General features: G+C 43.3%; 1 protein-coding gene across 1 annotated transcript in view; it reads left to right on the top strand.

Moving 5' to 3' along the window:
* Positions 1-9,454: 9,454 nt before the first annotated feature.
* kcnc1a (potassium voltage-gated channel, Shaw-related subfamily, member 1a) overlaps positions 9,455-14,116 on the top strand; it is a gene marked incomplete at both ends in the record, with an annotated part of 33,537 nt that continues 28,875 nt past the window's right edge. The window contains one exon of the mRNA XM_084154237.1: positions 9,455-9,991. Within this exon, the coding sequence (XP_084010363.1) occupies positions 9,455-9,991 (537 nt within the window). The remainder of the gene's footprint in view (positions 9,992-14,116) is intronic.

The following is a 14,116-nucleotide window of genomic DNA, read 5'->3' as shown; positions in this document are numbered from 1 at the left end:
AAATTATAGAAGAAGTGAAAGACAGTGAGGTCTTTAGCATAATGGCAGATGAAACAAAAGGGAGCAGATATCTCTAGTACTCAGGTACTATTTCAGTGGAGCTGTCCATTAGAGCTTTCTCCACTTTGAATCGGTTGATCGTCTAGATACAGCAGGGGTTACTGACAAAATCATACACATATTAGAAAGTAATGGTATTGAATTCAAAAACAACATAGTAGGCCAAGCATTTGACGGTGCTTCATTTATGAGTGGCAAGCATTCAGGCGTCCAGGCACGCATTAAAGAACAAGTAAAGCATGCCTTTTACATCCACTGCAGTGCACACTGTCTAAACTTAGTTTTAGTGGATACAGACAAAGCTGTCCCTGAGGTAGGACAGTTCTCCTTACTAGAAAGACTGTATGTCTTCACATCTGGGTCATACAGTGGGGGAAAAAAGTATTTAGTCAGCCACCAATTGTGCAAGTTCTCCCACTTAAAAAGATGAGAGACCTGTAATTTTCATCATAGGTACACGTCAACTATGACAGACAAAATGAGATTTTTTTTCTCCAGAAAATCACATTATAGGATTTTTAAGGAATTTATTTGCAAATTATGGTGGAAAATAAGTATTTGGTCAATAACAAAAGTTTCTCAATACTTTGTATATACCCTTTGTTGGCAATGACACCGGTCAAACGTTTTCTGTAAGTCTTCACAAGGTTTTCACACACTGTTGCTGGTATTTTGGCCCATTCCTGCATGCAGATCTCCTCTAGAGCAGTGATGTTTTGGGGCTGTCGCTGAGCAACACGGACTTTCAACTCCCTCCAAAGATTTTCTATGGGGTTGAGATCTGGAGACTGGCTAGGCCACTCCAGGACCTTGAAATGCTTCTTACGAAGCCACTCCTTCGTTGCCCGGACGGTGTGTTTGGGATCATTGTCATGCTGAAAGACCCAGCCACGTTTCATCTTCAATGCCCTTGCTGATGGAAGGAGGTTTTCACTCAAAATCTCACGATACATGGCCCCATTCATTCTTTCCTTTACACGGATCAGTCGTCCTGGTCCCTTTGCAGAAAAACAGCCCCAAAGCATGATGTTTCCACCCCCATGCTTCACAGTAGGTATGGTGTTCTTTGGATGCAACTCAGCATTCTTTGTCCTCCAAACACGACGAGTTGAGTTTTTACCAAAAAGTTCTATTTTGGTTTCATCTGACCATATGACATTCTCCCAATCCTCTTCTGGATTATCCAAATGCACTCTAGCAAACTTCAGACGGGCCTGGACATGTACTGGCTTAAGCAGGGGGACATGTCTGGCACTGCAGGATTTGAGTCCCTGGCGGCGTAGTGTGTTACTGATGGTAGGCTTTGTTACTTTGGTCCCAGCTCTCTGCAGGTCATTCACTAGGTCCCCCCGTGTGGTTCTGGGATTTTTGCTCACCGTTCTTGTGATCATTTTGACCCCACGGGGTGAGATATTGCGTGGAGCCCCAGATCGAGGGAGATTATCAGTGGTCTTGTATACGTCTTCCATTTCCTAATAATTGCTCCCACAGTTGATTTCTTCAAACCAAGCTGCTTACCTATTGCAGATTCAGTCTTCCCAGCCTGGTGCAGGTCTACAATTTTGTTTCTGGTGTCCTTTGACAGCTCTTTGGCCTTGGCCATAGTGGAGTTTGGAGTGTGACTGTTTGAGGTTGTGGACAGGTGTCTTTTATACTGATAACAAGTTCAAACAGGTGCCATTAATACAGGTAACGAGTGGAGGACAGAGGAGCCTCTTAAAGAAGAAGTTACAGGTCTGTGAGAGCCAGAAATCTTGCTTTTTTGTAGGTGACCAAATACTTATTTTCCACCATAATTTGCAAATAAATTCATTAAAAATCCTACAATGTGATTTTCTGGATTTTCTTTTCTCAATTTGTCTGTCATAGTTGACGTGTACCTATGATGAAAATTACAGGCCTCTCATCTTTTTAAGTGGGAGAACTTGCACAATTGGTGGCTGACTAAATACTTTTTTTCCCCACTGTATGTGCATAAAAAAATGGATTAGCGTACACAGAGAGATGTACCCAGGTGCAGCTAGAGAGCTTCAGAGACTAAGTGACACTCGCTGGGCATGTCGATATATGGCTCTACATACTATTATGGATAGATTGCCTGCCATTAAGCGAGTCCTGCAAGACATAGTCCAAGAACACAACGGTGACAGATCTGTTGAGGCACGAGGTCTGCTTGCACAAATAGATGTACAATTCATTGTGTGCCTTGTTACTCTCCATAAAGTTTTTGGAGAAGCAACATTTCTATCAGATATGCTACAGTCTTCATCACTTGACCTGTCAAAGGCTGTTGATTTAGTTGAAGCCTTAGTTCAAACTTTGAATGACTACAGGGATAAGTAATTTTTTGATTACCTATTAATGCCTGCAATGCAGTGGAAAAAACGACATGACAACAATGATGTCTAATGTAACTGGCCCCTCTAACAGTACAACTGGCACCAGCCTGCCCCCCCCCCGCCCCCAGTTGAAATGGTGGGAGGGCCGGAACATAATTTGTAGATTGCAAGTTGACCGCAAGAAGCTCAAACAGATATAATATTTGACTAAAACATAATAATTTCAAACCTTGCTTACATTTGTTTGTATACAATCACGTGTCTCTGTTATGCGTGGGAATACTTTGGAACAGATTTCCACAAATGTAAATCACTTGGAGCTGATTTCCTGGTGTTTTCAGTCTTTTATGGCCAACAATGAATATAAATAAAGCAAATAAAAAAATTGTTGTTGTTGTAGCCAGAAAATTTGGAGGGCCAAATAAAATCACCCGTGGGCCAAATTCGGCTCACAGTCCTCCAGTTGGGGAACCCTATCCTAGACAATAGATGAGCCCAGTCTAAGATCCCATCACTGATCTGGAGTATCCTGATGTTGATAAGGTTATGGATGCTGTCTGTAAGCTAATAAACTCATGTGCTCTTGAAAGCTGTTTTAACACACGTGATTGAATAGGCACAATTTAAATTACTCGTAATAGCTTTTGCTTCAACTCACAAGACGCCACAAGAGGGCAGTGTCTGTACTGCATAATAAACATACTTCTCTCTACATAAATACTTTCCCCACATAAGTATACTATGTATAAGTACCAACGGTACAGGCTGGTGTTTGTGGTGTAATGGTGTGGGGAAGGTGTTCCTGCACACGTTAGGTCCCTTGATACCAACTGAGCAACGTTTCCATGTTCCGAAGTATTCAGGCTGTATTGGAGGCAAACTGGGGTCCGACCCGGTACTAGATGGGTGTACCTAATAAACTGGCCACTAAATGTATATGAGTATACTATTTATAAGTATGTATACTATGTATAAGTAGCTTATTTATATATACAGTACCAGTCAAAAGTTTGGACACACCTACTCATTCAAGGGTTTTTCTTTATTTTTACTATTTTCTACATTATAGAATAATAGTGAAGACATCAAAACAATGAAATAACACATGGAATCATGTAGTAACCCAAAAAGTGTTAAACAAATACAAATATATTTGAGATTTGAGATTTTTCAAATCACCACTCTCCCTTGATGACAGCTTTGCACACTCATGGCATTCTCTCAACCAGCTTCATGAGGTAGTCACCTGGAATGCATTTCAATTAACAGGTGTGCCTTCTTAAAAGTTAAATTGTGGAATTTCTTTCCTTCTTGATGTGTTTGAGCCAATCAGTTGTGTTGTGACAAGGTAGGGTTGGTATACAGAAGATAGCCCTTTTTGGTAAAAGACCAAGTCCATATTATGGCAAGAACAGCTCAAATAAGCAAAGAGAAACAACAGTCCATCATTACTTTAAGACATGAATGTCAGTCAATACGGAACATTTCAAGAAATGTGAACGTTTCTTCTAGTGCAGTCGCAAAAACCATCAAGCGCTCTGATGAAACTGGCTCTCATGAGGACCGCCACAGGAATGGAAGACTCAGAGTTACCTCTGCTGCAGAGGATAAGTTCATTAGAGTTACCAGACTCAGAAATTGAAGCCCAAATACAGTTGAAGTCAGAAGTTTAAATACACTTAGGTTGGAGTCATTAAAACTCGTTTTTCAACCACTCCACAAATGTCTTGTTAACAAACAATAGTTTTGGCAAGTCGGTTAGGACATCTACACTGCACTCGTGAGTCCTCACTGGAGGAGGACGGGGCGCGGAGTGTAAAGGACGGAGACATTCATAGACCTCCAGCGCCGGTTCCCAGTCCGGCACGCCCCGTACCTGCTCCTCGCACCAAGCCAGTGGTGCGTGTTCCCAGTCCGGCCTGTTCCTGCTCCTCGCACCAAGCCAGTGGTGCGTGTTCCCAGTCCGGTCCGGCCTGTTCCTGCTCCTCGCACCAAGCCAATGGTGCGTGTCGCCAGTCCGGCACGGCCCGTGCCCGTTCCACCGGTGCCTGGTCCGGCACCGGCCACCGGCTCCACTCCGCAGCCAGAGCAGTCCGCTCCACCGGTGCCTGATCCAGCTCCGGTCAGCGGCTCCACTCCGGAGCCGGAGCCGCCACCGAGGCTGGAAGCCCACCCGGACCCTCCCCTATTCAGTCAGGTTTGTGCGGAGTCCGCACCTTTGGGGGGGGGGGGGGTACTGTCACGCCCCTGGCCTATAGAACTCTAGCTAGTTTGGTCAGGGTGTGTTTGTATTTCTATGTTTGGCCGGGTGTGGTTCCCAATCAGAGGCAGCTGTCGCTCGTTGTCTCTGATTGGGGATCATACTTAGGCAGTCAGTTTTCCTGCCTGTGTTGTGGGTTTTTGTTGTGTTCCTGTTGAGGCTTGTGTGTTAGCTCTTTGGACCGTCACGGTTAAGTTTGTTATTTTGGTTACTGTGTCGTGTGTTTATTAGTTAATAAACATGTACGCCTTTCACGCTGCACCTTGGTCCGACCCGTTTCTTAACGTACGTGACACAATTGGAGGTGTACCTGTGGATGTATTTCAAGGCCTACCTTCAAACTCAGTGCCTCTTTGCTTGATATCATGGGAAAATCTAAAGAAATCAGCCAAGACCTCAGAAAAAACATTGGTGACCTCCACAAGTCTGGTTCATCCTTGGGAGCAATTTCCAAATGCCTGAAGGTACCACGTTCATCTGTACAAACAATAGTACGCAAGTATAAACACCATGGGACCACGCAGCCGTCATACCGCTCAGGAAGTAGACGCGTTCTGTCTCCTAGAGATGAACGTACTTTGGTGCGAAAAGTGCAAATCAATCCCAGAACAACAGCAAAGGACCTTGTGAAGATGCTGGAGGAAACAGGTACAAATGTATCTATATCCACAGTAAAACTAGTCCTATATTGACATAACCTGAAAGGCCGCTCAGCAAGGAAGAAGCCACTGCTCCAAAACCGCCATAAAAAAGCCAGACAACAGTTTGCAACTGCATATGGGGACAAAGATCGTACTTTTTGTAGAAATGTCCTCTGGTCTGATGAAACAAAAATATTAATGTTTGGCCATAATGACCATCGTTATGTTTGGAGGAAAAAGGGGGTTGCTTGCAAGCCGAAGAACACCATCCCAACTGTGAAGCACGGGGGTGGCAGCATCATGCTGTGGGGGTGCTTTGCTGCAGGAGGGACTGGTGCACTTTACAAAATAGATGACATCATGAGGAAGGAAAATTATGTGGATATATTGAAGCAACATCTCAAGACATCAGTCAGGAAGTTAAAGCTTGGTCGCAAATGGGTCTTCCAAGTGGACAATGACCCCAAGCATACTTCCAAAGTTGTGGCAAAATGGCTTAAGGACAACAAAGTAAAGGTATTGGAGTGGCCATCACAAAGCCCTGACTTCAATCCTATAGAAATGTGTAGGCAGAACTGAAAAAGTGTGTGCCTGCAAGGAGGCCTACAAACCTGACTCAGTTACACCAGCTCTGTCAGGAGGAATGGGCCAAAATTCACCCAACTTATTGTGGGAAGCTTGTGGAAGGCTACCCGAAACGTTTGACCCAAGTTAAACAATTTAAATGCAATGCTACCAAATACTAATTGAGTGTATTTAAACTTCTGACCCACTGGGAATGTGATGAAAGAAATGAAAGCTGAAATAAATCATTCTCTCTACTATTATTCTGACATTTCACATTCTTAAAATAAAGTGGTGATCCTAACTGACCTAAGACAGGGAATTTTTACTAGGATTAAATGTCAGGAATTGTGAAAAACTGAGTTTAAATGTATTTGGCTAAGGTGTATGTAAACTTCTGACTTCAACTGTAAATGCTTCACTGAGTTCAAGAAACAGACAACTCTCAAAATCAACTGTTCAGAGGAGACTGTGTGAATCAGGCCTTCATGGTCGAATTGCTGCAAAGAAACCACTACTAAAGGACACCAATAAAAAGAAGAGACTTTCTTGGGCCAAGAAACACGAGCAATGGACATTAGACTGGTGGAAATTACCTCGTGAAGCTGGTTGAGAGAATGCCAAGAGTGTGCAAAGCTGTCATCAAGGCAGAGTGGCGATTTTGAAGAATCTCAAATAGAAAATATATTTTGATCTGTTTAACACTTTTTTGGTTACTACATGATTACATATGTGTTATTTCATAGTTGTGATGTCTTTACTATTATTCTACAATTTAGAAAATAGTGAAAATAAAGAAAAACCCTTGAATGAGTAGGTGTGTCAAAACTTTTGACTGGTACTATATCTATCTATCCATCTATCCATCTATCCATCTATCCATCTATCCATCTATCCATCTATCCATCTATCCATCCATCCATCCATCCATCCATCCTGTAACAAATAGTAACTTGACTCAATGTCATGCTCAAAATAAGTGTGTTGTCATGTACAGTGGGGGAAAAAAGTATTTAGTCAGCCACCAATTGTGCAAGTTCTCCCACTTAAAAAGATGAGAGAGGCCTGTAATTTTCATCATAGGTACACGTCAACTATGACAGACAAATTGAGAAAAGAAAATCCAGAAAATTACATTGTAGGATTTTTAATGAATTTATTTGCAAATTATGGTGGAAAATAAGTATTTGGTCACCTACAAACAAGCAAGATTTCTGTCTCTCACAGACCTGTAACTTCTTCTTTAAGAGGCTCCTCTGTCCTCCACTCGTTACCTGTATTAATGGCACCTGTTTGAACTTGTTATCAGTATAAAAGACACCTGTCCACAACCTCAAAAAGTCACACTCCAAACTCCACTATGGCCAAGACCAAAGAGCTGTCAAAGGACACCAGAAACACAATTGTAGACCTGCACCAGGCTGGGAAGACTGAATCTGCAATAGGTAAGCAGCTTGGTTTGAAGAAATCAACTGTGGGAGCAATTATTAGGAAATGGAAGACGTATACAAGACCACTGATAATCTCCCTCGATCTGGGGCTCCACGCAAGATCTCACCCCGTGGGGTCAAAATGATCACAAGAACGGTGAGCAAAAATCCCAGAACCACACGGGGGGACCTAGTGAATGACCTGCAGAGAGCTGGGACCAAAGTAACAAAGCCTACCATCAGTAACACACTACGCCGCCAGGGACTCAAATCCTGCAGTGCCAGACGTGTCCCCCTGCTTAAGCCAGTACATGTCCAGGCCCGTCTGAAGTTTGCTAGAGTGCATTTGGATAATCCAGAAGAGGATTGGGATAATGTCATATGGTCAGATGAAACCAAAATAGAACTTTTTGGTAAAAACTCAACTCGTCGTGTTTGGAGGATAAAGAATGCTGAGTTGCATCCAAAGAACACCATACCTACTGTGAAGCATGGGGGTGGAAACATCATGCTTTGGGGCTGTTTTTCTGCAAAGGGACCAGGACGACTGATCCGTGTAAAGGAAAGAATGAATGGGGCCATGTATCGTGAGATTTTGAGTGAAAACCTCCTTCCATCAGCAAGGGCATTGAAGATGAAACGTGGCTGGGTCTTTCAGCATGACAATGATCCCAAACACACCGTCCGGGCAACGAAGGAGTGGCTTCGTAAGAAGCATTTCAAGGTCCTGGAGTGGCCTAGCCAGTCTCCAGATCTCAACCCCATAGAAAATCTTTGGAGGGAGTTGAAAGTCCGTGTTGCTCAGCTACAGCCCCAAAACATCACTGCTCTAGAGGAGATCTGCATGCAGGAATGGGCCAAAATACCAGCAACAGTGTGTGAAAACCTTGTGAAGACTTACAGAAAACGTTTGACCTGTGTCATTGCCAACAAAGGGTATATAACAAAGTATTGAGAAACTTTTGTTATTGACCAAATACTTATTTTCCACCATAATTTGCAAATAAATTCATTAAAAATCCTATAATGTGATTTTCTGGAATTTTTTTTCTCATTTTGTCTGTTACAGGCCTCTCTCATCTTTTTAAGTGGGAGAACTTGCACAATTGGTGGCTGACTAAATACTTTTTCCCCCACTGTAGGTGATTCACCTATGTGTAAGCCCATATGTGACCTGTCCATGGTGCTGACAGAGCCCAAACAGCTGTCAGCGACACACCCCTCATCAATTTAGCTGCATGCACCTGTGCATCCTTACCAACTAATGAATGTTATTTAATGTACTGTACAAAACCATGAGAAGGAGTCTGTGCAACCCTGCCTCACGGTATACAGCGCATACTGCAGGCGCTCCCCTCATCCTCCTCTGAACAGAATTTCGAACAGAACACATTAAGTTGCTGTGATATGCAGTGGCACTCGTTCAAGGATCTGTGTTTTAGACGTATAGGAATTCAGGAGCATTATCGAACACAGAAAATGTACAGTAATTGTCACGGATCAATGTTGATCTCCCTGTAGCAGTCCTGCATCTGGGATCAAGGAGAATATAACGAAGGGAAAGGGACTAGTGGGTGCAAGAGTATTGTTTCAAAGACAGTGGGAGGGGAAGATGAGAGAGAGAGGAGGAGGAGGAGGAGGAGGAGGGAGGGATTGTGAGGAGTGTGCGCTCAGAGAGACTGGTGCTGTCCGTTCAGCACCACAGCTCCCATCTTTCGTTGAATGCCACAAGGGCTGTACGTTTCCCTAATTAAAAACCGGCGTGGATTTGGAACTAGTTTTTCATTATATGGAGTCAAAGCCTACACACATTTTTCATCAACGCTTTTCGGAGGGGTGTTCATCATTGGTTTTGTGATGTAGCCTAACCATGAACATTTAGCTTTTTTTTCATCCTGTTTCTGGGGCACCACATGCTGTTTCTTGCTTAAGCCTACCTGGCAACTATATCAAACATCCGTTGAGGCGTTGCTTTCTTTGGTATTATTAAAAGTTGGGATTTATCTGAATGCTTGAGAGGAGCCTGTGTGGGAAGAAATCTGCCTTCTCTTTTCCTCTTTCAACTCGAGTTCATGTTCCGGCCAGATCTCACTGCGTTGCCTTGCACATGTTTTGCAATTTAATGCTTGGAACCTGCTCGAGACATGCCTAAGCGACGCAATGGGCCAAGGCGACGAGAACGATCGTATTGTGATTAACGTGGGAGGTATCAGACACCAGACCTACCGCAGCACCCTTCGCACATTACCGGGCACCCGGTTAGCTTGGCTCGCCGAGCCCGATGCTCACTGTCACTTTGACTATGATCCCAAGGTTGAAGAATTTTTCTTTGACCGGCACCCGGGTGTGTTTGCGCACATCCTCAATTACTATAGGACCGGGAAGTTGCACTGCCCTGCAGATGTTTGCGGCCCATTGTATGAGGAGGAGTTAGCGTTCTGGGGTATCGATGAGACGGACGTGGAACCATGTTGTTGGATGACTTATCGGCAACATCGAGAGGCCGAGGAGGCATTGGATAGCTTTGGGGGTGGCCCCCCGGAGAATTCAGAGGACGATGGGGATGAGGAAACGCTGGGAATGATCAATAGGTTGGCTCTTGATGGACCAGATGCCAAGTCCGGGGGGCATTGGCGACGTTGGCAGCGGTTGCTTTGGGCACTTTTCGAGGATCCCTATTCTTCTAAATATGCAAGGGTAAGTAAGGGTTGGAATCAGTCATCTTGACTCTATAAAAGTTTAGATAGGCCTACTACTAGCCTGAAAAAACAATGCATTACAATATATCTTTCTGGGCTCGTGCGTGTGTGAAAGAGAGATATTTGCTTTAACATAGTTCCTTTCACGTTTATCCAACGTTCACCCAATACAAGTTAGTAGCTTACTAATAGCCCTCGCGAATATTCATTGAGATTTGAAGCTTAAAGTTAAAATCGGAAGTTGGTACATACATTTTCTGACTTTTAAATGAATGACATATACCCATTGATTATTGAATAATATAACTTACAAATAACTGATTAGCTTAGTTCAACTGTCGGATCCCAACAGAACCCACATAATAAACTTGTTTTACTTCATTGTTAAACAAGTCAATTGAAAACAAACACTCTATAGCCTCTAAAAGGTTGACATCATGAATGGTCAGACCTTGCATCCATAGCCATGTCTATGAATTTGAGAGTGGTTACATTTCTCAAGCCCCATCTCTCAGCTGTTTATCCGAACAGTGGTGGGGTGTCCGCTTTGTTATTGTTTGAACTGCAGATTTCCCCTTTAATGGTTCCATCACCAGCACACAAACATATCGCAAAGTGATGATGCACTGTGCTCACTCTCTGACATGTGCATTCTGGGCGTCTAGTCGCATTGATCGACGGCCTCCTTTCCTGCAGTTCAGCTGTGCAACATGCAGTCACCCTGCTTTCAGACAATGTGAGGTCTTATGAATTACCTCATTAGAACTAGATAAAATAAAACTTAGAATGAGAGTTTAATTGTTTATATGCCCCTCGCCGTTTTTAATGAAGACCAGGTTGTGAGTACACTGGGGGAGTAACAAGACATGCACCTGGCTCTTTCCTAAGCTGGAACAGAATGGTGATCAATAGTGATCAAGAAGAGGATTATTTGTAATGGTCAACAGACCTACATAGTTTAGTCTGGTACAGATTTAGCTTATTCATTACATTGCCTGGTTGGAGCTGTCTGTGGTTATGTAGGCTTATAGCTGCATTTATAACCAGACCTTTCTGTCTCTTCTCCTTGCAAATCGACTTAGCTTTGAACAACAAAACCTATCACACATGGCATTCCCATTCCCAATGCCTTTTAGTTTCACTTGAAAACAATTCAAAAGTAGTCTCTTACTGACCCAATAGGATCCTGACCCACTGTCCTGAGACAGCTGTGAGGAGATGCAGGGATCAGAAATCCATCCTCCCCTAGCTCAGTACAGGATACACCATGTTAGAGTATAACATCTTCAGAATGTATCTATAATCGATCAACTGGTCAATCAATCAATATGCGTTATGCATTATATGTGTTACGTTTTGGTTGGTTATTGGTCCTCTTCAGTGGCGGCTCCTGAAAAAATTCTCAGGGGGGGCAATTCTTCTGATGATTTAGGTGACCTACACACATTTTAAAAAATATATGTCCAGCAACAACATGAAGACAGGGGCAGCATATAAGTCAATACCAGAAGCATTTATTGACTGATCTCAAAAGTGTTGGCTTACAAAAGCAAAATAAGTTATCACAGTAAAAATAATCAAGGGTGTTCTTTCACATTCCTCAACACTGCATAAACAATATGCATTTCCATAAAACACCTCATCTAATTGTGCCACAAAGTTGACAAGTCCAAGAAAAATACCAGGGTTGGTGGAGCCCTCAGTTTCATCTTTGCCTCGCAAAGCTAACTCAAACACTCCGCAAAACTTCACACACTGGATTAGCCGGCTGAGGATGTGGCGGTTCTTGCTAACCTCATCGTTGTGGCGGCGGACAGCTAGCCTGTATCCCTCATCCAGTTGAGTGGCAATGTTCACTCTCCCCAAAGCAGACAATCTCAAACAGCTATCCATGTGGGTCTTTGACAGCTCATGTTTCTTAATCTTTTCTGAAAGATGGTGCATGTCCGTTACACCAGTCGCTGTCCAAGCGGTGCTGTCTGCCGTGCCGCCTTCAGGGTGAAAGAGTAAGCAGGGGTAGCAGAAGACTGCATTAGCTACATCGCAGCCTGCTAGCCAGGTTTTTCGTTCGTACCAATTTTTGGAAAATCCTCGGGTGTAGGACTTTCCCCCTTTAGTAGAAACCTGTTGAATTATTAAATTTGGTCTGGGAGGATCTAATTGTTTCGTTGCCAATTTATCTTGATTTGTTCGCCGACAAAAAGGAACTTCTTTCAAAGAGACAATCGAGTTGCACTGAACGCTAGCCATCTTGACAGTAGTACGTGAATTGATTGACGCTGCTACCCGCTCTTTTCTTAGTTACGTTCATGGTTATGTTACGTATGACGAAAGCGCGTAAGTGCAAGCCCTCCCGGAACCCATAGAGATTGTATTGAAAGCTCTGATATTTGAAAAAAAAAGATTTTACATGAGAGTCTATGAGAGACTTCTGGGGCGATTTTCAACCTGACTGAAATCGCCCCAAAAGGGGCGGGGCCATTTGAAGCACGACTTTAGCCTGATTGGACATTTAGTGGCAGATCAGACGTCTAGATTAGAACACTGATAACTACTGTTGCTGTGATATAATTGATTAGAAAAAAAATCCCTTCCTTTTCCCGTTTGGCAGTGCGTCGCCCATATCGCCCTAATGAACACACCGCCCCTGGTCCTCTTGCTGTTCCTAGGAGACTGAGCAGTTTGCAAATTACGCAAGTGCAAGCAATAGCCTCTGCTTTGGTTCTGTCAATTTCCATAAATGCTTAGATCAATGTATATAAGTGCATCTGCTTACTCGTTTACACTGGAGCATACTGGCTTGCCTCCAGCTTTTGCACCTCTCAATTCCCCTGAGGGGCAGTGATTACAATAGTGCAGGGTTGAGTAACAGTATAGTCTACCCTCTCTCTTCCACTAGTTAAGTGTATTGTCTACACTCTGGTTCTCTCATATAGCCTCCTTCCCATTGCCTTACTCTCTTTACCTGTTTCTCATTCTCAGTCTCTCATTTTGACAGTAAATCCTTGAGTTACTATAAATGAACATGCTCCGGTGCCTTAGTAACTGGAGATCACATGGACCATAGAGACCATGCAGTGTACACAGACACACCATAGGGCCTTCACAGAGCATTGGGAGAACAAAACGTGAAGCTACAGGTGTAGGATCTTAATTTGATCACACTTATGTTGCTGAGAAGTTTCCTGCACCGCAGGAAATGCATATGTGCTTTGTGATTTACATATATTCACTGAAAACCCACAGTAACACACAGTTATATTAACAGTATTGCACTTTTCATGTAGCCTACTTTTGGTCAGCTAATAGCCTAACCACCGATCAAGCAACATTATGGAGTAAACATTTAAATCCTGTTGCAGCAAGATTATTTTGCTGTGACAATGCTGCTGTACTGACCAATTATGTGAGATGAACCAGCCAGGGAGTCGATTAGTTGTTATTAAATCCTTATTAGGCCCAGTTTTGGTCAGAAGGGGCAAACGTAACACTGATCTCAGAGGAAGAAAATATTGACCATCCGTCCTTATCTTTTGCTCCAGTAACTTTGGTTTCCTCCTGTGTAAATAATAGATATAGAAGGAAGAAAGGAGAGAGAGAGAATCCAATTTTTATATCTCCTTTGGAGTCCCCTTTGTTGGTGCTGGGTAGCATGGAGGACCTCATTATCACCTTTCTTAATAAACACCCAGCCTCAGCTCTGCCACCTCATACACCCTCCTTCCCTGCTGGCGGACATGCTGCGCTTCCACTCTATATCCCATTTGACAAGCAGAACTAATACCTGGGCATTACATGGTGATTAATGCAGTGCCAGTGTAGCAGTGATGTAAGTAAATGCAGTTACATACAGTACCTTTGTATATGAAGCAGGTGTAGCTTGTACAACATGATGTCCCGTGTAGCTCAGTTGGTAGAGCATGACGTTTGCAACGCCAGGGTTGTGGGTTCGTTTCCCATGGGGGACCAGTATGGTAGAAAAAAAATGTATGCACTCATTAACTGTAAGTCGCTCTGGATAAGAGCGTCTGCTAAATAACTAAAATGTAAATGTAAATGTCTTTACCACTACTAACCGTTCTTGTGGACAGGTATTAGTGCAGTGGGACTCACGTTGCTTTCA

Source organism: Coregonus lavaretus (assembly GCF_964263955.1).
Source record: "Coregonus lavaretus genome assembly, chromosome: 37".
NCBI classification, from domain to species: Eukaryota; Metazoa; Chordata; class Actinopteri; order Salmoniformes; family Salmonidae; genus Coregonus; species Coregonus lavaretus.
The sequence above is the reverse complement of the archived record's forward strand: the minus strand, read 5'-3'. Positions and strand labels throughout refer to the sequence as shown.